General features: G+C 38.7%; 2 protein-coding genes across 2 annotated transcripts in view; both read right to left on the reverse strand.

Annotated features, from left to right (window-relative positions):
• Positions 1-21,335, reverse strand: part of ctnnbl1 (catenin, beta like 1) — a 196,092-nt gene that overhangs the window by 89,862 nt on the left and 84,895 nt on the right. The window lies entirely within an intron of this gene.
• LOC132117795 (V-set and transmembrane domain-containing protein 2-like protein) overlaps positions 4,205-21,335 on the reverse strand; it is a 59,933-nt gene continuing 42,802 nt past the window's right edge. Inside the window, exons 2-4 of the mRNA XM_059527105.1 lie at positions 15,076-15,245; positions 10,928-10,972; positions 4,205-4,685 (exon numbers count right to left, since the gene is read on the reverse strand). Coding sequence (XP_059383088.1) covers positions 4,374-4,685; positions 10,928-10,972; positions 15,076-15,245 — 527 coding nt within the window. The 3' untranslated portion in view covers positions 4,205-4,373. The remainder of the gene's footprint in view (positions 4,686-10,927; positions 10,973-15,075; positions 15,246-21,335) is intronic.

Consider the following 21,335-nt stretch of genomic DNA (forward strand, 5'->3'; position numbering starts at 1 on the left):
TTATTATAGGTATATATTTTTTTTATTTAGGCTACATTTCTTACTTTTTTTACTGTATATGTTCTAAGTTCCTTGTTCATGTTCATACTTTTAATTAAACGCAAATAAAACGAAACATTTGTTTATTTTCCGTTTCTTTTAAAATTTATATTCAACAGGGGAGCAAGTGAAAAAATAAGAGTAGCAGGCAGAATATGCAATCTATTAAAAAAAAAAGAAAAACTTCTGTAGGCTATACGTTTACCCGCGGGATTTTGCGGGCGGGAGCGGGACGAAACTTGATTGTTTGCGGGCGGGAGCGGGAGAAAATAACATATTTTTGCGGGGGCGGGACGGAAAAATCCCTCCCGCGCAGGTTTCTACTCCCGGCAACGTCGTGGTAAGTTTAAGTGCACGGGCACCGGCTCTATGACCGGAGTCTGCGTTCCAGGTAGGTTTTAGCTCGCAAGTCACTATTTCAAACCACGACTAACGACTTTGTACCGTTCCAGGCAAGTCACGCCAAACTTTCTGAGCGCAAGGAAATTTAGCTAGATTATTAATTGTATTGCAACGTTACATTGTCCTAAAATCTATTTTTTAACGTGTACCACTTGCATAAACACTGGCTGTTGTTTCGCGTGCTGTGTGACGTCAGAACTCGGAGTACATCGATCTAGTACGAGTTCACGGGTGGGAAGTCACGGGTTTGACTGCCATTCCAGTGCACTTTCACAGGTTTAAGGTTGGATAAACACGGGTTACGGGTTGCCTGGAACGCGACAAAAATCATAACGAGCAAGCACTTTCTTACCGCTGCTGGCATTCAGTAATTCCTCGAGCAAATCATGCAGAAACAAGCCCCGGGCTCTCTCAGTAGTGATGGGATTTATGGCTCTTTGAGGGGATCCGGATCTTCGCGATCCGTTCCTTTCAAAGAGCCGTTCAAAAGAACGGCTCTTTTGGCTCTTTTAAATATTTAGTCAGTTTTAAGAAGCCAGCTTGGAGCCATCTCAGTTTATCCTGGAAATAATCACTGGGAAGAATGATGAGGTGAGATTTGTAGTCAAATAATTAAAACTCAGATATCACACACCAATATCTGAGTTTGAATTATTCTGAAATATTGATTATTACCTCATTTGTCATGTGAAGTGACATTCAGCCAAGTATGGTGACCCATACTCAGAATTTGTGCTCTGCATTTAACCCATCCGAAATGCACACACACAGAGCAGTGAACACACACACACACACACACACTGTGAGCACACACCCGGAGCAGTGGGCAGCCATTTATGCTGCGGCGCCCGGGGAGCAGTTGGGGGTTCGATGCCTTGCTCAAGGGCACCTAAGTCGTGGTATTGAAGGTGGAGAGAGAACTGTACATGCACTCCCCCCACCCACAATTCCTGCCGGCCCGGGACTCGAACTCACAACCTTTCGATTGGGAGTCCGACTCTCTAACCATTAGGCCACGACTTCCACTTTATGTGTGGACTATATTCCATAGGGTTGCACAAATCCCTCTGCTTAGACAGTGACATCACTATTTTGGATTTACCTTTAGTACAAAGTGTGTGTGTGTAAAGCTACGTTGACTTATGTTATTCATACAATACCTACTCACGAATAAACATCAAAAAGAAAGCCGGCTGCAATGAATTTATGTGCAAAACAGCTTTTACTACAAACACTTCCACACAAGAACATTGTTATCACACAAGAACATTTTGATAGAAAACAAAAAATATTTAAAGTTAGAATAAATAAAATGGAAATATCTACATACAATTACTACTGTAAACTTTGCAAACATCAGCCCCTTCAAGTCAATGAACAATAACAAAGTGGGCTGCAATAAATGTCTGTGCAAAACAGCTTTTTTTTCAACGCTCCTACCCAATGACAGAGGCACGCAGGATGTGAAGGATGCGTGCACAACTAATAACTAATATCATCACGCTATAAAGGGTTGGCCTGCGCTGGGTGCGCCCCTCCCCCTACAACTGTTCTGTCTCGCGGAGGAGCTCATTTGTGTGCATCTGTGTGAAACACGCACAGGATAAAAGAACGACAGAAAGAACGGCTCCCCTCCAGCCGCGACTCGGCTCCCATCGTTCATGTTTATGAGCCGTTCAAAAGAATCGGTTCGTTCGCGAACGTCACAACTCTATCTCTCAGTTTCTTGCACCAACTACCAAAAAGCGCCATTTATGTTTGAGTCCTTTATCTATTGCTAGGAGTCTAGGACATCATCCCCAGGCTTCATAAACTTGCGCTCCATTTTTGTTTTCTCCGACAATGCTAACGTGACTGACGTATGGGCGTCAATCATCCTTCACGCCCTTCTCTGCTTCTGATAGGCTTGTAACGTTAGTTAAAGCTGCGTTCCTCTCATATGATTGGTATAAGAAATAAATTGGCTCGAAAATATTAAACTGCATGCGCAGGCTCTCAAATATTATATTATTATTTTTTCCTCACGGCCACACGCCGGAGATCCGGCACGGTGCCGGGATACAAAATATGATAAAAAGTAAAGAATGCAAAATGTAAAAATGCATATTCTGCACTATTAACGATGTAAACCTGAAGCCTTAAAGTTGTGTAGTTTTAATTCTGTGATGGTGACTATCGATCTTCTATTGGTCACGTGACTTCGTGATACGAATTTGCAAGCAAGAATTCACCAAATTAGATTTTTGGAACACAATGAAGTTCTTCAGATGAACTTGCATTCCCAATTTCCCACATTTATATGCACAGTATTTCACACTAAAAAAGCAAGCAAATCATGTAGCCTGTTAATAATACACAATGACATAAGATCAATGTACAATGTTTTTTTATTTGATAAAGGCATACATTGAAGGTGATACCAGTCTTTTGTAGGATTACTTCATATACACAATCTGTACATGTATTACTTCAAGAAACAAAAAGAACTATTGAATCAAACTGTAGAAATCAAAGAAACCAGAGTTGTTAATAGCATTAAACATACTGTGAGTGTTTTCAGGATCTTTTTAAAGCTGCATAAAACCACAAAACGGCGATATATTGTATGCGCACCGTCCTTCCATTGAGACAAAAGCTTCATGAAACATATTTGCAAAAGCTGGCACCTATCAAATCACACTGTGCCATCGGTGATGCCAGTCCAGAATAAAACCCTCTGGTGCCTGTAATATTAGACATGTAAACAATGATAGGAATATTACAGCATGTAAATGTCATCGTTTAGACCTGATCAAGAATATTTCAAACGTTCACTTTGTTCTGCAGCTTCTAGTCATCTATGCATCGTATCAAAACCATCAATCTGATCAAACTAAGAATGACATAAGATTTGAACTCCACTGTCTAATTTGGTTTCTTGCTCACTGGCACATATGATTAGAAATGTTTGTCACATGCACTCGCTGTTCTGAACAGACATCTACCTTCGCTTTTATACAGAAATATACATCTTTTGTTAGAGCGATAGTTCACTCAGAAATTAAACTTTTGTCATTATGGATCTTCTCAATGCTGCTTTAAACCTGTATGACTCACTTTCTTCCATAAAACACAAAATGATTTATTTTGCGGAATGTCTAAGCTGCTCTTTGGAAGTAGATCCAGGGGCTATTAATAATAGTTATAATAATAATAAAATTAATAAATGATAAAATAAATAAAACGTAAACAAGGAAACAAAACACCATAAAATGACATAAAATATAATAAAGCTTCAAAAAGAGAAAATAAAATAAATAGATTAACTTTCTTCCATAAAAAACAACAAAATAATTAATTTAGCAGAATATTTAAGCTGCTCTTTGGAGACAGACAGTGACCCGGGGCTAAACAAATAAAATGAGGTAAAATAAAAAACCTAAAAAATAAATAAATAAATAAAATATCAAGTCAAATAATAAACTAAAGCTTCAAAAAGGACAAAACTACCATCAAATAAAATAAAGCTTCAAAATAAATACATTAAAATAAACTAAAGCTTCAAAAAGGACAACAAAAAACTCATATAAATGTCAATAAAATGTCAAAAAGACCTGTTTCACTAACATTTTTTTTTTTTTGGCATAAAACACAAGTTTTTATATTGCATAATTTTAAAACAGAAAAAAACTCTATGTAATAAAGCTTCAAAAGGACAAAAAAGGAGAATGACTGGGGCAAAAAAAAAAAAAAAGTAAAACAAAAATACATATTTTTAATTTTTATTAATAATTTTTTTGGAATAAGAACGTAAGTCATATGGGTTTAGAACGACATGAGAGTGAGTAAATGACAGATTGTTCATTTTCAGGTGAGCTATCCCTAGTTTCGGGGTTGGCGTAAGGAATTCTGGGTATTTGGTGTGGTGGGGCAGTAACTGAAGGAGGAGGAACCTAAAGCGCGCAGCTCTCAGTGCAGTCAGTGGTGCGGTCATCAGCAGACCTCTTCCGGAGCTCACGGCCAGGTTTGTGGTGCTTGTGGTGGTCAGACTGCAGAGCCTCCTCTTGTGACGTCGCCCCCTGATGGAGCGGAGGAGCTGCGTTCCCCTCGGGACGCTCCACCTGCAGGTACGCCCGCACACGATGGTGCCGCAGCTTACTGTCGCTGAAGTCAATGACACGGCATTCGTACGTTCCCTCGTCCGCCGGCTTCACGCTGGACAGACGGAGCTTGTGGGAGATGTTGCTTCCAGCAACCTTCACTACCTGCAGAGAAACGGACAGGAGATGTGTAATAAACCATGTATCAGCCTCGAACATGCCGACTTCGACTGATTTGGGATGAAGTATATGCAGTGTGTTTTAGAAAATCAGATCTAGAACAGCCCTTTGAGAACAATCAATCAAGACTCTAACAGGAAAAACTCATGCACTAATCAATTTTGTGCTATTTTGCTTCCATAACATGTCTTCTTTTCAGACTAGTGGAAAGAGAACATCCAAAGTGTTCCTTTTATGACACTTTTGCGTCTGTAGATTTTAACTAAAGTACATATTTTTCTGAATATGTTTTTATTCTGCACTGAGCCAGATGTGTAACCAAACTTCAGTTTTATTCTTACCTATATTCTGAAGGTTTCTGCAGATGGGCTTGTTGTTAATATTGTTTTGCCTAAAACGTGAAATGTATTCTAATTTTTGGCAGCTGACATTATTTACTGATTCACGGAGTGATAAAAAGAAATACCCAACATCTCATTTATAAATCATTTAACTCTAATATTTTAACAAAATCAAATTATCTGGCTTAATCCACTGTTCAAATTTATGTTCTGAAAATTAATGCATATTTAATTTCAGAATGCATCACTTGCACATTTAAATATAATATTTAAACTTCTAATGTAAAACCATTGTTTTTATGTATTTAATCAACTGGTGATAATATGCTTATTTCTATTAATGAATTACATCAACATCAAAAAAAAAATTTATTTGTAATTTATTATATCAAATATATTTTGCCACAATTATCTGGGGAGTGACAATTATGTTCTATTTATTTATTTAGTTTAGCAAATTAATAGTTATTGATAAGTAAATCTCTTTAGCTGTATTCAGAATTCTTTTTTATTTTTTACATGAATTAAATTCTCAATGTGTAGACTTGTGAGTTTGGTGAAAGCGGGGAATGTGATGCAGCAGTAGATTTGGTGAGAAAGTGGAATGCATCAACGGAGGCGTTGATATGCAATGAAATGTTGTGAAAGAGAGGAAGGGATTTGTGGGAGCAGTCAAATGCAGTGACAGTAAAAAGCAAAAAATGAGGCAATGCAGTCAAATACAGTGACATGTAATAGTGGAGGCAATGAAATGCATTGAAATGGAGGGAGTGAGTAAAACAAAACAAATAAGGCAATGCAATGTGTAGTGAAATGCAGTGAGAAAGTGAAATACAATAGTAGAAATAGTAGAAATGCATCAATAATGCAATGCAGTGAGGGAGTGAAAAGCAGTAAAACACAGCGAGTGCGTGAAATACAATGGTTGAGGCATTGCAGTGAGAGACTGAAATTCAATAACGGAGGCAATCAAATGCAGTGAACAGCAGTGAAAGAGTGAAATGCATCAGTCTGCATGTGAGCAGTGATGAGATGAGCTGTGGAACCACAGAGACACACGGGAGACACATTCACACAACACATTCTCTCTTCCTCTGAAGCACTGAGACAATAGGACAATCTCTCTCTAAAGCGGTCAGCGTTTCCCAGAGGACTCCACACGCTCAATAAAGCCGTCTGCCAGTGAAGCAGATTGAGTGTGGATCAGGTGGATAAATAAACATACATTCACAAACCCGCATGCACACACACAAACACGCTAACATTAACTCACTTCACTCACTGGCATTGTTTCCACAGCGCTACATATGTCGAGTGTGTTAACAAACACGCTCTATCAGCTTCTCTACAATCAGAAATAACAGCACAGCTAGATGCACCACAGTGTAAACCAGTGCCATGCTTCAGATCCAGAGCTCTGCTTTCACACTGGGAGAAAATGTCCTTGTGAATATTTCATGAAGTAGCAGAGAGAGATGCTTTGATTTATCCACACACACACACACACACACACACACACACACACACACACACACACACACACACACACACACACACACACACACACACACAGGTAACACTCACCTTCAACATCCTACTGAGAGAAAGAGCCTGCAAACTCCATATTCTCAAATCTTACTAATCAATGCACAATGCACTTACTCACACTTAAAAAAGCTATTTAGATGCCAAAAGCCAATAAGTGTGTGACTAACAGATGCTTAATAAAAAAATGTAAAAAATGCAAATGCCATTTTTAATGCCATGAGAAATTCTGAAACCGGGTGGCACAAAAAAACACTTATTGGCACCATGGTTTCAAATCAGGATTTAATAATTAAATAAAAACATAAAAACTATTTAATAACTTGAAATAAAATAAACTGATTAAAAAAAAAAGTTAAGCAACATTAATCATTTTCATGTCGTTTAACCTGATGTACTACAATAACTAAAACATAAATCAATTAATCAAAAATATATTTAGATATTAAGAAAAACAAATTACTAATAAGGATAAAAAAGGACAAAAATACTACAACTTTAAGATGAAAAAACTGATATGATCTCGATGCTGACAAAACAACGATTTGGAAAAAAAAGCTTGATGGTTTAACGTAAAAATAAAAGATATGAGAATTGTAATTTTACATATATACTGTGAAAGTTTAAAAATATATATTTTTTCCATTAAACTTAATTTAAGTAATACTACTCATAATAAAAAAAACAGCAATAATAATAATAATCATAAGACTAAAGCTTAAAAATATAAAAAGAATCATTAAATGAATTAAAATGTATTCAAATTAAAACAAATACACGGGGGAAAATATACAATTCAGTTTTTCCTCGAATTATTCCAAACTGTAAGGTACAGTAAAATATTACTTGTGTGAATTGTTACAAAGAATTGAATGATCCTGTTCTGGTTTATTCTGGGAATATTTTCCTTTAGTGGAGCACAAATGTTCATGAAAGCGTGTGTCTGAATTTTGTTGCTGAGCATTAACTGCTGCTTTACACACTATCACACTGATATCCATGCAGCTGATCTGAATATGAGCAGAGTTATGATCACCTGCAGCACAATCACACACACACACCACACACACACACACACACAAAATCACACACACACAATCACACACACCACACACACAATCACAATCACACACACACCACACACACACAATCACACACACACACCACACACACACACACACAAAATCACACACACACAATCACACACACACACACACACACAATCACACACACCACACACACACACACAATCACACACAATCACACACACCACACACACACAATCACACACACACACACACACACACAAAATCACACACACACAATCACACACACACACAATCACACACACACAATCACACACACCTCACACACACACACACCATACACACACACACACAAAATCACACACACACACACAATCACACACACACACACAATCACACACACACACAATCACACACACACAATCACACACACACACACACACAATCACACACACACAATCACACACACACACAATCACACACACACAATCACACACACACACACACACACACACACACCACACACAATCACACACACACACACACACACAATCACACACAATCACAGCAGCATCAGTGTGTGATACTGTTTCTCTCTCACACACACACACACACACAATCACACCGACACACACACACAGCAGCATCAGTGTGTGTGATACTGTCTCTCACACACACACACACACACAATCACAGCAGCATCAGTGTGTGTGATACTGTCTCTCTCTCACACACACACACACACACAATCACACACACACAATCACAGCAGCATCAGTGTGTGTGATACTGTCACACACACACACACACACACACATAATCACAGCAGCATCAGTGTGAGTGTGTGATACTGTCTCTCTCTCTCACACACACACACACACACATAATCACAGCAGCATCAGTGTGAGTGTGTGATACTGTCTCTCTCACACACACACACAATCACACACACACACACACACACATAATCACAGCAGCATCAGTGTGAGTGTGTGATACTGTCTCTCTCTCACACACACACACACACACATAATCACAGCAGCATCAGTGTGAGTGTGTGATACTGTCTCTCTCTCACACACACACAAACACACACAATCACAGCAGCATCAGTGTGTGTGATACTGTCTCTCTCTCACACACACACACACATAATCACAGCAGCATCAGTGTGTGTGATACTGTCTCTCTCACACACACACACACACACACATAATCACAGCAGCATCAGTGTGAGTGTGTGATACTGTCTCTCTCTCACACACACACACACAATCACACACACACACACACACACACAATCACAGCAGCATCAGTGTGTGTGATACTGTCTCTCTCACACACACACACACACATAATCACAGCAGCATCAGTGTGAGTGTGTGATACTGTCTCTCTCTCTCACACACACACACACACACACACACACACACACACACACACACACACACACACACACACACACACACACACACACACACACACAATCACAGCAGCATCAGTGTGTGTGATACTGTCTCTCACACACACACACACACACACAATCACAGCAGCATCAGTGTGTGTGATACTGTCTCTCACACACACACACACACACACACACACATAATCACAGCAGCATCAGTGTGTGTGATACTGTCTCTCACACACACACACACACACATAATCACAGCAGCATCAGTGTGAGTGTGTGATACTGTCTCTCACACACACACACACACACACACACACACACACATAATCACAGCAGCATCAGTGTGTGTGATACTGTCTCTCACACACACACACACACACACACACACACACACACACACACACACACACACACACATAATCACAGCAGCATCAGTGTGTGTGATACTGTCTCTCTCACACACACACACACACATAATCACAGCAGCATCAGTGTGAGTGTGTGATACTGTCTCTCACACACACACACACACACACACACACACACACACATAATCACAGCAGCATCAGTGTGAGTGTGTGATACTGTCTCTCTCACACACACACACACACACACACACACACACATAATCACAGCAGCATCAGTGTGAGTGTGTGATACTGTCTCTCTCACACACACACACACACACACACACATAATCACAGCAGCATCAGTGTGAGTGTGTGATACTGTCTCTCTCTCACATACACACACACACACACATAATCACAGCAGCATCAGTGTGAGTGTGTGATACTGTCTCTCTCACACACACACACAATCACACACACACACACACAATCACAGCAGCATCAGTGTGAGTGTGTGATACTGTCTCTCTCACACACACACACACACACACACACACACACACACACACAATCACAGCAGCATCAGTGTGTGTGATACTGTCTCTCACACACACACACACACACACAATCACAGCAGCATCAGTGTGTGTGATACCGTCTCTCACACACACACACACACACACACACACACACACATAATCACAGCAGCATCAGTGTGTGTGATACTGTCTCTCTCACACACACACACACACATAATCACAGCAGCATCAGTGTGAGTGTGTGATACTGTCTCTCACACACACACACACACACACACACACATAATCACAGCAGCATCAGTGTGTGTGATACCGTCTCTCACACACACACACACACACACACACACACACATAATCACAGCAGCATCAGTGTGTGTGATACTGTCTCTCTCTCACACACACACACATAATCACAGCAGCATCAGTGTGAGTGTGTGATACTGTCTCTCTCACACACACACACACACATAATCACAGCAGCATCAGTGTGAGTGTGTGATACTGTCTCTCTCTCACATACACACACACACACACATAATCACAGCAGCATCAGTGTGAGTGTGTGATACTGTCTCTCTCTCACATACACACACACACACACATAATCACAGCAGCATCAGTGTGAGTGTGTGATACTGTCTCTCTCACACACACACACAATCACACACACACACACACAATCACAGCAGCATCAGTGTGTGATACTGTCTCTCTCTCTCACACACACACACACACATAATCACAGCAGCATCAGTGTGTGTGATACTGTCACACACACACACACACACGCACACACACAGCCTGCAGCGGCTCAACAAGTCACCTAACAAATCACCTTTAGCCCAAGCGAGTGTGATGTTGTGTTTGCACGCTCCAGTTATTCACCCTGACAAACACACACAACATGGATTTGTACATTCCCTCGCTGAGCAGAAGACGGAAGACAGAAGCAGTGAACAAACGCAATGAGACGACACACGTCACACACTTACACTGATTTTGGTGGCGTCCTTTGACATCTCATTGTGCGGCACCACCTGCAATGAAAAAAACAACACTTCTAGTCATATAGAGTTACTATAATTAACTACAAAAATAATCAATAAAATTGTATTTTCTTTCAGCTAGTTGCAAAAGCAACATTTCTCATTCTGTCTAGTTTAACTTGACATCCTAAAATAACTAAAACTACATAAACTACAAATAAAATAACTATAATAGCATATAAGTGGTACTAAAACACTCAATCATGCATCATATCAACATATTTAGATTTGCAACTACATATGCATTCTCATTTATAACTATATATTCATATTTATAACTATAAATATATTTATCTTCATTGTTTTCATTTCTGAATTACTTAATTTAAGTATACATTTGTCTGATCTTAAATATTCTGAACTCTGATAATATTTCTTGTGATATTTATCATCCTAAAGTGCTACAAGCATACAATAAACCGAATTAAATATATAAAAACAAATTCATTATTACAACAAACTAAAATATGAACAACACACAAACATTAGGTTGAAATGCAACACATTAAATGGTATTTTAATTTGCAGTTACATAATTTCTTTCCTATGGCAAAGTGGTTATTTCACATATAAAAAACAATATCACTGTTATTTGGACATTTTTCTCATATTTCAGATTCAGCAGCTTCCCAAGAGACAAAGAAAAATATGTCTTAGTGAATTTGCACTGAGGTTCAGGTGATTTGAAGACATGCAAGCTGCTTTAGTCACTGATGTTTCTTCAGTAGATGCCTGTGTCTTTGATTTCATCACAAAAGGTCAGACTGTTATTCACACACAGTTCTTCTTCTTATTTATCAGCTGAACATTTACTTTTTACTGTACTTCGTAAGTGTTAAAGTTACAGTTCAACCCCAAATTAAAATCATTTTCATTATTTACTCACCGTCAAGTTCCTAAACCATTCACAGTCAAATATGGCACAAAATTAAAAATAATTAACATTTTTAGTTGAATTATTCATTACACTTAGTCATTCTACAGAGAATAGTCATGTGTCCTATGAGTGAAACAAACAGCAGCAGGACATCCGAGAGCACACACACACACACACATACGTTTGTTTTTGTGTAAAGTGTGTTCATCCCATAGGTGTAATGGTTTTTATACTGTACAAACTGTATATTCTATGGCCCTACACCAACCCTACACCTAACCCTAACCCTCACAGGAAACTTTGTGCATTTTTACTTTCTCAAAAAAACTCATTCTGTATGATTTATAAGCGTTTTGAAAAATGGGGACATGGGTTATGTCCTCATAAGTCAGGGTGACTTCTCCTTGTAATACCTGTGTCATACCCATGTCATTATACAGAGTTGTGTCCTGATATGTCACAAGAACATGCACACACACACACACACACACACACACACACACACACACACACACAGTGTTCTGGAATGAGATGTTGGTTCTGTGGCATGTGATCTTAACTGGCCGCGGCGGATCCTCAAGGGTTCTTCATGAATAATGCATGACGCAAAGGTGAGCAAGAGTTTCTCCGTGTCCCTCTTTTTCATCCCTCCGTCCAATTAAAAGCATCTTGAGTTCACAGCAGGAAGCCATGCACTCTCTCTCTCTCTCTGGTGTCTGGGGAACCTGCAGCTATTTCTCCTGGCTGTGATTAATGTTGTGTGGACTGTTACCTGCTGCAGACTCGCGGCTCCTTTAATACGGCTGTATCCTCTCCTCTGCTCACCTCATGTTTCTGTTTCTTCAGCTCTGGCCACTCGTTTGTCCCTGTGGTTTTATTCAAACCACAAGGGAAAGCTCTTCATCATTTATTCACACTACTTTTTAAATGTCTTACATGTTTAGATTTTTATTTATTTATTATTATTTATTTATTTATTAATCCAGACTTTCGGGCATAAACTATACATATATATATAAAAAAGGTATCAAGGACAACATTTATTATGCATTATTTCTAATGAAGATGTAATCTCATCAAATGATGCAAAAAAAATAAAAATATTTAATTTAGGATACACAATGCAAACTATAGAATTAGAATCAAATGGTTATTTTATAGAAATAAAAAAGTAAATCAATAAGAATGTTCAAGTTTTCAGATGTGGTAATGACATTTGTGGAATCATAAATTCAATTTTCATACAAAAAAAAAAAGTATGTTATGTATGTTTACAGCTTCAAGAGTTAGGGGAAAAAACTGTGATTGTGATTTAAAATGCAATTCACAAAAGATAAAAAGAAAAATCACCAGGTTTGCTGTGCTTTGTTTGCAAGGGTGCACAAATGTGCCCCAAATGTTGTGATCATTTATTAATATAAGAAACATTACCAATTGTAATAAGTTTTGTAATATTTTTTTTCTTTCATTTTTGATATGTATTTAATTAAAATAGTCTGCAATATGTTATATTATATGCACTAAGCCACATTGCATTTCATTTTAAATAATGCATGTCCACTCTTGACAAATTAAATAAAATGTTCTCAACAGGATCAAACACACCCCACAGCTGAAGAAACACCCTGATAACTGCTAATATAATACTGATGTACCCACTAATAACAAAGCAGCACCAAAACATATTCGGACACTTAAAACATCTCAATATCTCTATGAATCTAGTTCTAGTGATTTTCAGTCTTTATTGTCAACACTAGATCTATTGTTTGATCATTTCAACACCAACCAGTGTCCTTCTGTCGAATATTTTGCTTTTAATGTTTAATTGTGTATCTATCTTTAAAGTAAATGACAGCTGCTGTGGTATTTTGACATATAAGGCAGCCTTTCAGATGTTTTAAGTGTCCACACTAACTGTATGACCATTGTATTCCATCGATAGAAATGTATTGAATTTCTCAGGCTGTCTGTGATCGCATGTGTTCATGCAGGTGATGCTGTGCAGCTGAAGCCTTTGATTGACAGCTGGTTATTAACGTGTGTGTGTGTGTGTGTGTGTGTGTGCTGAACCCTCTCTCGCTCTCAGTCTCTTAAAATAGGCCGCTGTGTTTGACTGGCACGAGTGCAGACAGGAAGAGGAAATGGCCGTATAATTGCAGGCGTGTGACATGCATCATGTTGTTGTGTGTATTGTTAGTAATAGTAATTGCACAGTAATAGATATCTGCGCAGGTTAAGGGCTGACAGAACGCTGGGATTATGATCTTAATAACATTATGCTTTCTGGATCAGATTTAATCCCCAAACACTGACACTGAGCTGAGAGATCATGTGTGCACGTTACAGGAGACGAGTGGCATTACTGCAACACTGATGCAGTGCTCTGAGTGGAGCACAGTGCCAATATTAGCAAGAATATCGGAATCATTTTGACGACGATGTAAATTACTACTCGGGAATTTCACTGTTATATTTACCCGTTTTTATAATATAGACAGAGAGAGTGCAAAAGTCTTTGGTATTCATTTATATATCCTGAATAAAAATCTTGAATATATATTTATATATAAGAAACAGCTATGTGCTTCAGCAACTAGCTCCCCATCTGAGAGGGTTTTTAGTGTCCGTGGGAACATAGTTTCATGCCACAGAGCTTCTCTTAAAACCGCAGACAGTTGATAGACTTGTGTCTTTAGCTAAAAAAACTGAAAAAGAAAAATGTAAATAAAATACTTATCTCAGTTGCATAGTTTAAATTGAATTGCATGCACTAAAAAGTTGACAGAATGCAACTATCTGTACTTGTTTTGCACTAAGTCAGTTACATATAGGCCTACATGTTTAATCTAAATAGTTTTTGTTGTTGTTGTTGTTTTAATGGGCAAAAGAAAATCATGTTTTTTATTATTTAAATGCAAATGCAAACTTATTGATACATATTGGTGTTCTGGGTGGTGCTAGGTGTTTGAGTGTTTTAGTTTTTACGCAGTTGCTCAGGTTTTCAGTAGTTACTAGTGTTCTGGGTGGTGTCTTTCTGTCTGGTGTAAACAGTACACCCCTTCGTCTCTAATTGTGGCTTGGGTTCAGTGTGCGACTGAGGGACTTGTTCCCCTGTATTCTGTTCCTCTGATCATTGAGTAAAGCATCGCTCCTCTTCTCAACGACACACACACAACTTCATCAATCACTCAGAACAGGTAATCACTACCTGTACCTGATTGGTGCTCCACGTCTGCTTGTCGGTCCATTCTCTGTGGTTCCTGATGTACCACCACTGAATCTCCAGCGAGTAGGAGGGCGATCCAGCGCCTCTGAAGGAGCAGGCCATCTCCACGTCCTGCCCGCTCCGCGCCGTGATGTCATGAGGGACCTCTGTGAACACCGCTGCAGGACAACACACACCGATTAGTTACAGTGAAGCATTCAGCGGCGCCAATGAAAATCCCAACAGTGATTGCTTTTAAACGAGCTCCTAACACCAGTCCATGGCATGTTGGGTTGCTTAAGACAAAGAAACCAAAGTTTAAACTCTTAGTCTTTAAACTCTCCATTAATAGTATTATTTACCCGATTTTTCAGATTTTAGCGATTAGTTCGAATTTAATGTTTTGCCACGATTTTAATTTTTTTAGAAATCAAGGAATCGCGATTTTGAAAAGAAAGCTTAGCAAATGTTAGAATTGGACACTTTGACAATATGCCAATGATTGAACAGGAAAGAGAAAAGAATGATCCAAACGCATGTCGATGCACGCGATTAACCGCTCACATGTGAAGCACTCATATCACACAGAATGTGTTTTTGTGTTGACAGAAGTCCTATTCGGACTGGACTAGTTTTCTAAACTACGTTTGAGTTTCAATTCTTATCACCTGACGTCTGCGATTTTCATGTACCAATTCGGACGGGACTAACACGTTTATTACAGAGGTGGGAGGGTCTGTTTTGTACATTTGAGCGTTTCAGAGATCACGCGCTCAGTATGCGTGCATTGCGCAGGCTATAGTCATTCAGATTGATTACCATTAGCATAATCAGTTTTACTACAAATAGCATTGGAAAAGCTAGTAACAAAACCATGTTAATGTGTGGTTACTTTAATTTAACTTTATATATATATATATATATATATATTTATTTGTAGTAAACCCATGTTTCATTTTAATAAAAGGTACATAAGTAATTAAAACATTATGTAATTTATTTCAGAAATTAACATGAGTAATCTTACCTGATGCTGATATTACAATAGCCAGTCTTTACAGTTTACGTGATCTAGCTCTTGATTTTATTATTGTTATTTATTTTATTTCTTTCTTCCTTTGTCTTTATGTTTTTAGTTAACTATATTGACCCTGCATCAAGCCAGGAAAAAACAAAATAAAAACAACTATATATAGAATTTGACAAATAGAACTCACACTGCAGTCCGTTCCCTGCACTCAGCAATCTTTTTTTTTATTTATTTAAAATACCTGAAAAAAAATAATAATCCATGTATCATTCGTTCTTTCGTTTTTCTAATTGAAACCAAAAATGGAAAAATAAAAAAACTACTTGTTTTTTTTTTATATCTGTTTCCAAAACCAAAATGAAAAAAAACGGATAAAGCTTCGTTTTCCGATTTTCAAATTTGTGCTAATATCAAAAATAAAAAAACGGATAACAATCGTCTGATGCCAGTTAGTGACGGTCGTTCTTAAACGATTCGGTCATTTTAAACGAATCTTTAATGTGACTCGGGAAGAACGAGTCGTCTCGGGGAGTGATTCGTTCAGTCGCGCATGCGCAAAAATCTATAGTTTCTGTACAGGAATTAGTCAGGGTGGCAGGGTTTCATATTTTTTTGAAGCACCCCTGCTCCCGAACTGACTCAAATGATTCGCGATCCCCAAACTGACTCAAATGATTCGCGAACCCGCTACGAACTCCCGAACTGACTCAAATGATTCGCGAACCATCTACAAACTCCCAAAATGACTCAAATGATTCGCGATCCCGCTCCGAACTCCCGAAATGATTCAAATGATTTGCGATCCCCAAACTGACTCAAATGATTCGCGAACCCGCTACGAACTCCCAAACTGACTCAAATGATTCGCGAACCCACTATGAACTCCCAAAATGACTCAAATGATTCGCGATCCCGCTCCGAACTCCCGAAATGATTCAAATGATTTGCGATCCCCAAACTGACTCAAATGATTCGCGAACCCGCAACGAACTCCCAAACTGACTCAAATGATTCGCAAACTCACTACGAACTCCCAAAATGACTCAAATGATTCGCGATCCCGCTCCGAACTCCCGAAATGATTCAAATGATTTGCGATCCCCAAACTGACTCAAATGATTCGCGAACCCGCCACGAACTCCCGAACTGACTCAATTGATTCGCAAACCCGCTACGAACTCCCAAAATTACTCAAATTATTTGCAAACCCGCTTTGAACTCCCAAACGGACTCAAATGAATCACGCTCTGAACTCCCGAACTGATGTGATTTAATTTGAAGCCTGTTTTCACTTGTATTGTTTGCTTTATTATTTTCTGGTTTTGTTCTTCACTTTAACTTCTTGCTGGTCCATGATATGTCTAGGCTCATGAGCTTTTGGCAGGAACCTAGTTGAGTATTTACATCTCTCTGTCTGACCCATGTGGCCAGTAAATTGTCCATTGCTGTTCCTCTCCATGGTTTGAACTTATTCTAATGCAAGTTGTTGGATTGAATGTGAGTTGAACTAATGGTTTTATGTTACTTTCTCTCTTCTTTGTTTATTTCAGGTGCTGAAGGCCCCCAGTGAGGGAAGAGTGTTTTTGCCATTTGATATCTGCATCTCCCTCACTTAGAGTGTGTGTGGTGTGAGTGTTTGTGCGGGGCCTAGCTGGGTGAGTGGTGTGTCTTAGGATACTCACTGTTCAGCTGCCCTACTGGTAAGCCTCAGCCGGAAAGTTTCTTGGTTTTCTTTTATTTTCTTTGTTTGGTCAACAGTTTTTTACATTTTAAGTAATTATTGTGAAATAAAAGCATTTTTGTATTTATATCCACGTCTCTTGTATTCAGTGGTAACGAACCTGTGTGCTATAATTTTGGGTATAACTTTCCCCGTTCATAGAAACGGGGTGGCGTAGTCTGTGCTAATTAATGTATACTAGTGTCAATTTTTGCCCAATTTTCGCCCCGCCACACGTGCACTTTTTAGGTATGATTTGTTTAGTTTTTGAATATAATTGATACTGTTAAAAGGCACATCATTAAAACAAAAAATACAAGTTCACATATCACACCTAAACACGCTTGGAAAACATCATTAGAACTAGCTACTAAATTAGTTAAAAGTGCCTATCCATATACAGCTATGATTCGCGAACTCCCGAACTGACTCAAATGAATCGCGAACCCGCTCCGAACTCTCGAACTGATTCAAATGATCCGCGAAGCCGCTACGAAATCCCAAAATGACTCAAATGATTCGCGAACCCGCTCCCGAACTGATTCAAATGATTCGCGATCTCCAAACTGACTCAAATGATTCGCGAACCCGCTACGAACTCCGTCCCGAACTGACTCAAATGATTCTCGATCCCCAAACTGACTCAAATGATTCGCGAACCCGCTCCCGAACTGACTCAAATGATTCACAATTCCCAAACTGACTCAAATGATTCGTGAACCCACTACGAACTCCCAAACTGACTCAAATGATTCGCGATCCCGCTACGAACTCCCGAACTGATTCAAATGATTTGCGATCCCCAAACTGACTCAAATGATTCGCGAACCCGCTTTGAACTCCCGAACTAACGCAAATGATTCGCGAACCCGCTACGAACTCCCGAACTGACTCAAATGATTTGCGAACCCGCTACAAACTCCTGAACTGACTCAAATGATTTGCGATCCACAAACTGACTCAAATGATTCGCGATCCCGCTCCAAACTCCTGAACTGACTCAAATGATTCACGCTCCATACTCCGAACTCACAAAAAAATGACTCAAATGATTTGCAAACCCGCTTTGAACTCCCAAACTGACTCAAATGAATCACACTCTGAACTCCCATTGAAGCCCATCAAAGTCCCCACTCTGAGCCCATGCCCAGTTGACACCCACATAGCCCAGATAAATCCGCCCGACCCCCAGGAAGTGCGTGCTTCTAATTGACTTCATTTTTCTCAGTTGAATCCAATGGGGTCGCTGTGTCCATTTCTTTTACTGTCTATGGCATTAGTCTAGTTCACCTGTTTCAGTCAATGCAGTGGGACCCGGAAAGAGAAATGATTAGTTCATCTCTTGAGTCTTTCGGGGTTTCGAGTCGCTCCTCACATGACAGACCCATAAGCTTTGACCATAGACTGGAGTTACCCTGGCAACAAATCTCCGTGTATATTATTACTATTATTATTTGTCTTTTTGATTTTAAGTGTACTGCCTTAATGTTTTAATGTTTGTATTGTTTAATAATAATAATAATAATTAAGACTGTATATTAGGCTTTATCCTTTATCGTGACAGCATTGGATAGATGAATTTACCGTATTTTCCGCACTATAAGGCGCACTTAAAAGCCTTTAATTTTCTCAAAAAACGACAGTGCACCTTATAATCCGGAGAGCCTTATATATTGATCAAGGCAAAATCAAAATGTTGTCAAAATGTTGACATTCCATTTAGCACAGCTCCATCTAGTCAATGCATAACGCAAACCCAGTCAAACGTTTGACTGCAGTATCTTCTATTCTATGCGCTTTATAATCCGGTGCGCCCTATATATGAAAACGGTACATGCTTCCTTACAAACAGATGCCTAGTCATTATTATTGTCATCATTATTATCATTATTATTATTATTATTATTTACTCTTACAGTTACTGCATTTCTGAGCTTTTTACTTCTTGCAAAATGTCATATTCACCGCAGTAAATTCACTCATCAAAATCCTTTATATATTGTTTTTTTAAAAAAGAGGTTCAACAGTATATCCAAACTATTTAATCTTCCAAAAATCTTAAGGCTGTTAAAAATGTTTAATCTTTTCAATGCTATTTAATCTTTTTAATTTATTTTGTTAAAGCTTTCATTTAATATTATTTATTTTTATGTTTACATACGTCTGTAAATGGTGCTTTGCATGTAATGCCACTTCTTTGTATGCAATATTGACATTATCTGTACTTTTATCTTTGGTACCTTGGCATTAATAAAATTTAAAAAAAGAACAAATCAATTATCTTTTCGGCTCCCACTGCATTGACAGAAACAGGTGAACTAGACTAATTCCTGTACAGAAACTATAGAATTTTGCGCATGCGCGACTGAACGAATCACTCCCCAAGACGACTCGTTCTTCCCGAGTCACATTAAAGATTCGTTTAAAATGACCAAATCGTTCAAGAACGACCGTCACTAAATGGCATCAGATGAAAACACCAAAGTGAAACAGACCCACACACGCTTGTTATCCGTTTTTTTTTATTTTTGATATAAGCACAAATTTGATAATCGGAAAACAAAGCTTTATCTGTTTTTTCATTTTGGTTTTGGAAAAAGATTGAAAAAAAAACAAGTCGTTTTTTATTTTTCCATTTTTGGTTTCAATTAGAAAAATGAAAGAACGAATGATACACGGATTTATAATGCACAAGACTTCATTAGGTGTGCTTTAGTGTCATTTTTAGGGTTTCAGTTCTAATTTAGTTTATGAAGAACAGCGTGAACATTCTGCAAAACATCTCCTTTTGAGTTTCACAGAAGAAAAAGTCATGCAGGGTGACATGAGGCAGAGTAAATGATGAACAGAACTTTATTTTTTGGTAGAACAATCCCTTTAACATCTAAACATCTTCTCTGTACTATTATACAAGTGGAACCTCTTTAACAACTCAAGACACGACGTCTAAACACCTCGTATTTGTGTTTAGATTGCAAGAGAAAAGCCAACAACTCAATCTTCTCTCCTTTTCAAGATGCTGTTATCATCTCAGATAACATTTTGGAAAACGCCCAACGCCATCAACCTGAACGGCCAACATCAGATCCGGAGTTATCAGCCAGCGTTCAGAGAGTTATCGCAAGAAAACAGGCATCTGGTCACCGGATAGAGTTGTTCTCAGAAGTGAACGAGCGAAACTCTCAAGTGCAGCGTTTCCCATGACTGAACCGGTGAGTGAAACAAGCTCATCCGCCGCTTCAGACAAACACAATTCAATTATCCTTCCCGTCAAAGCTCAAAAGATATGACTCCTTCCACCAGCCGAACCACAGAAGAAACGCGTCAGAATGAGTGCAAATCAGTGTGGAGGCATCATTTCTCCAGCGGCGGGACTCTTCTCTTATCAAGCCTTACAGGCCCTGCAGGAAGTGATGCGCACACTTCAAAGAGAAAGCGGTTGGCGTTCGCTCACACCTGACTTCCACGGCCAAGAAAGAGAGACAATGGAAGATATTACATATATAAGACGATCTCACA

This window comes from Carassius carassius, chromosome 37, assembly GCF_963082965.1.
Source record: "Carassius carassius chromosome 37, fCarCar2.1, whole genome shotgun sequence".
Lineage (NCBI taxonomy): Eukaryota > Metazoa > Chordata > Actinopteri > Cypriniformes > Cyprinidae > Carassius > Carassius carassius.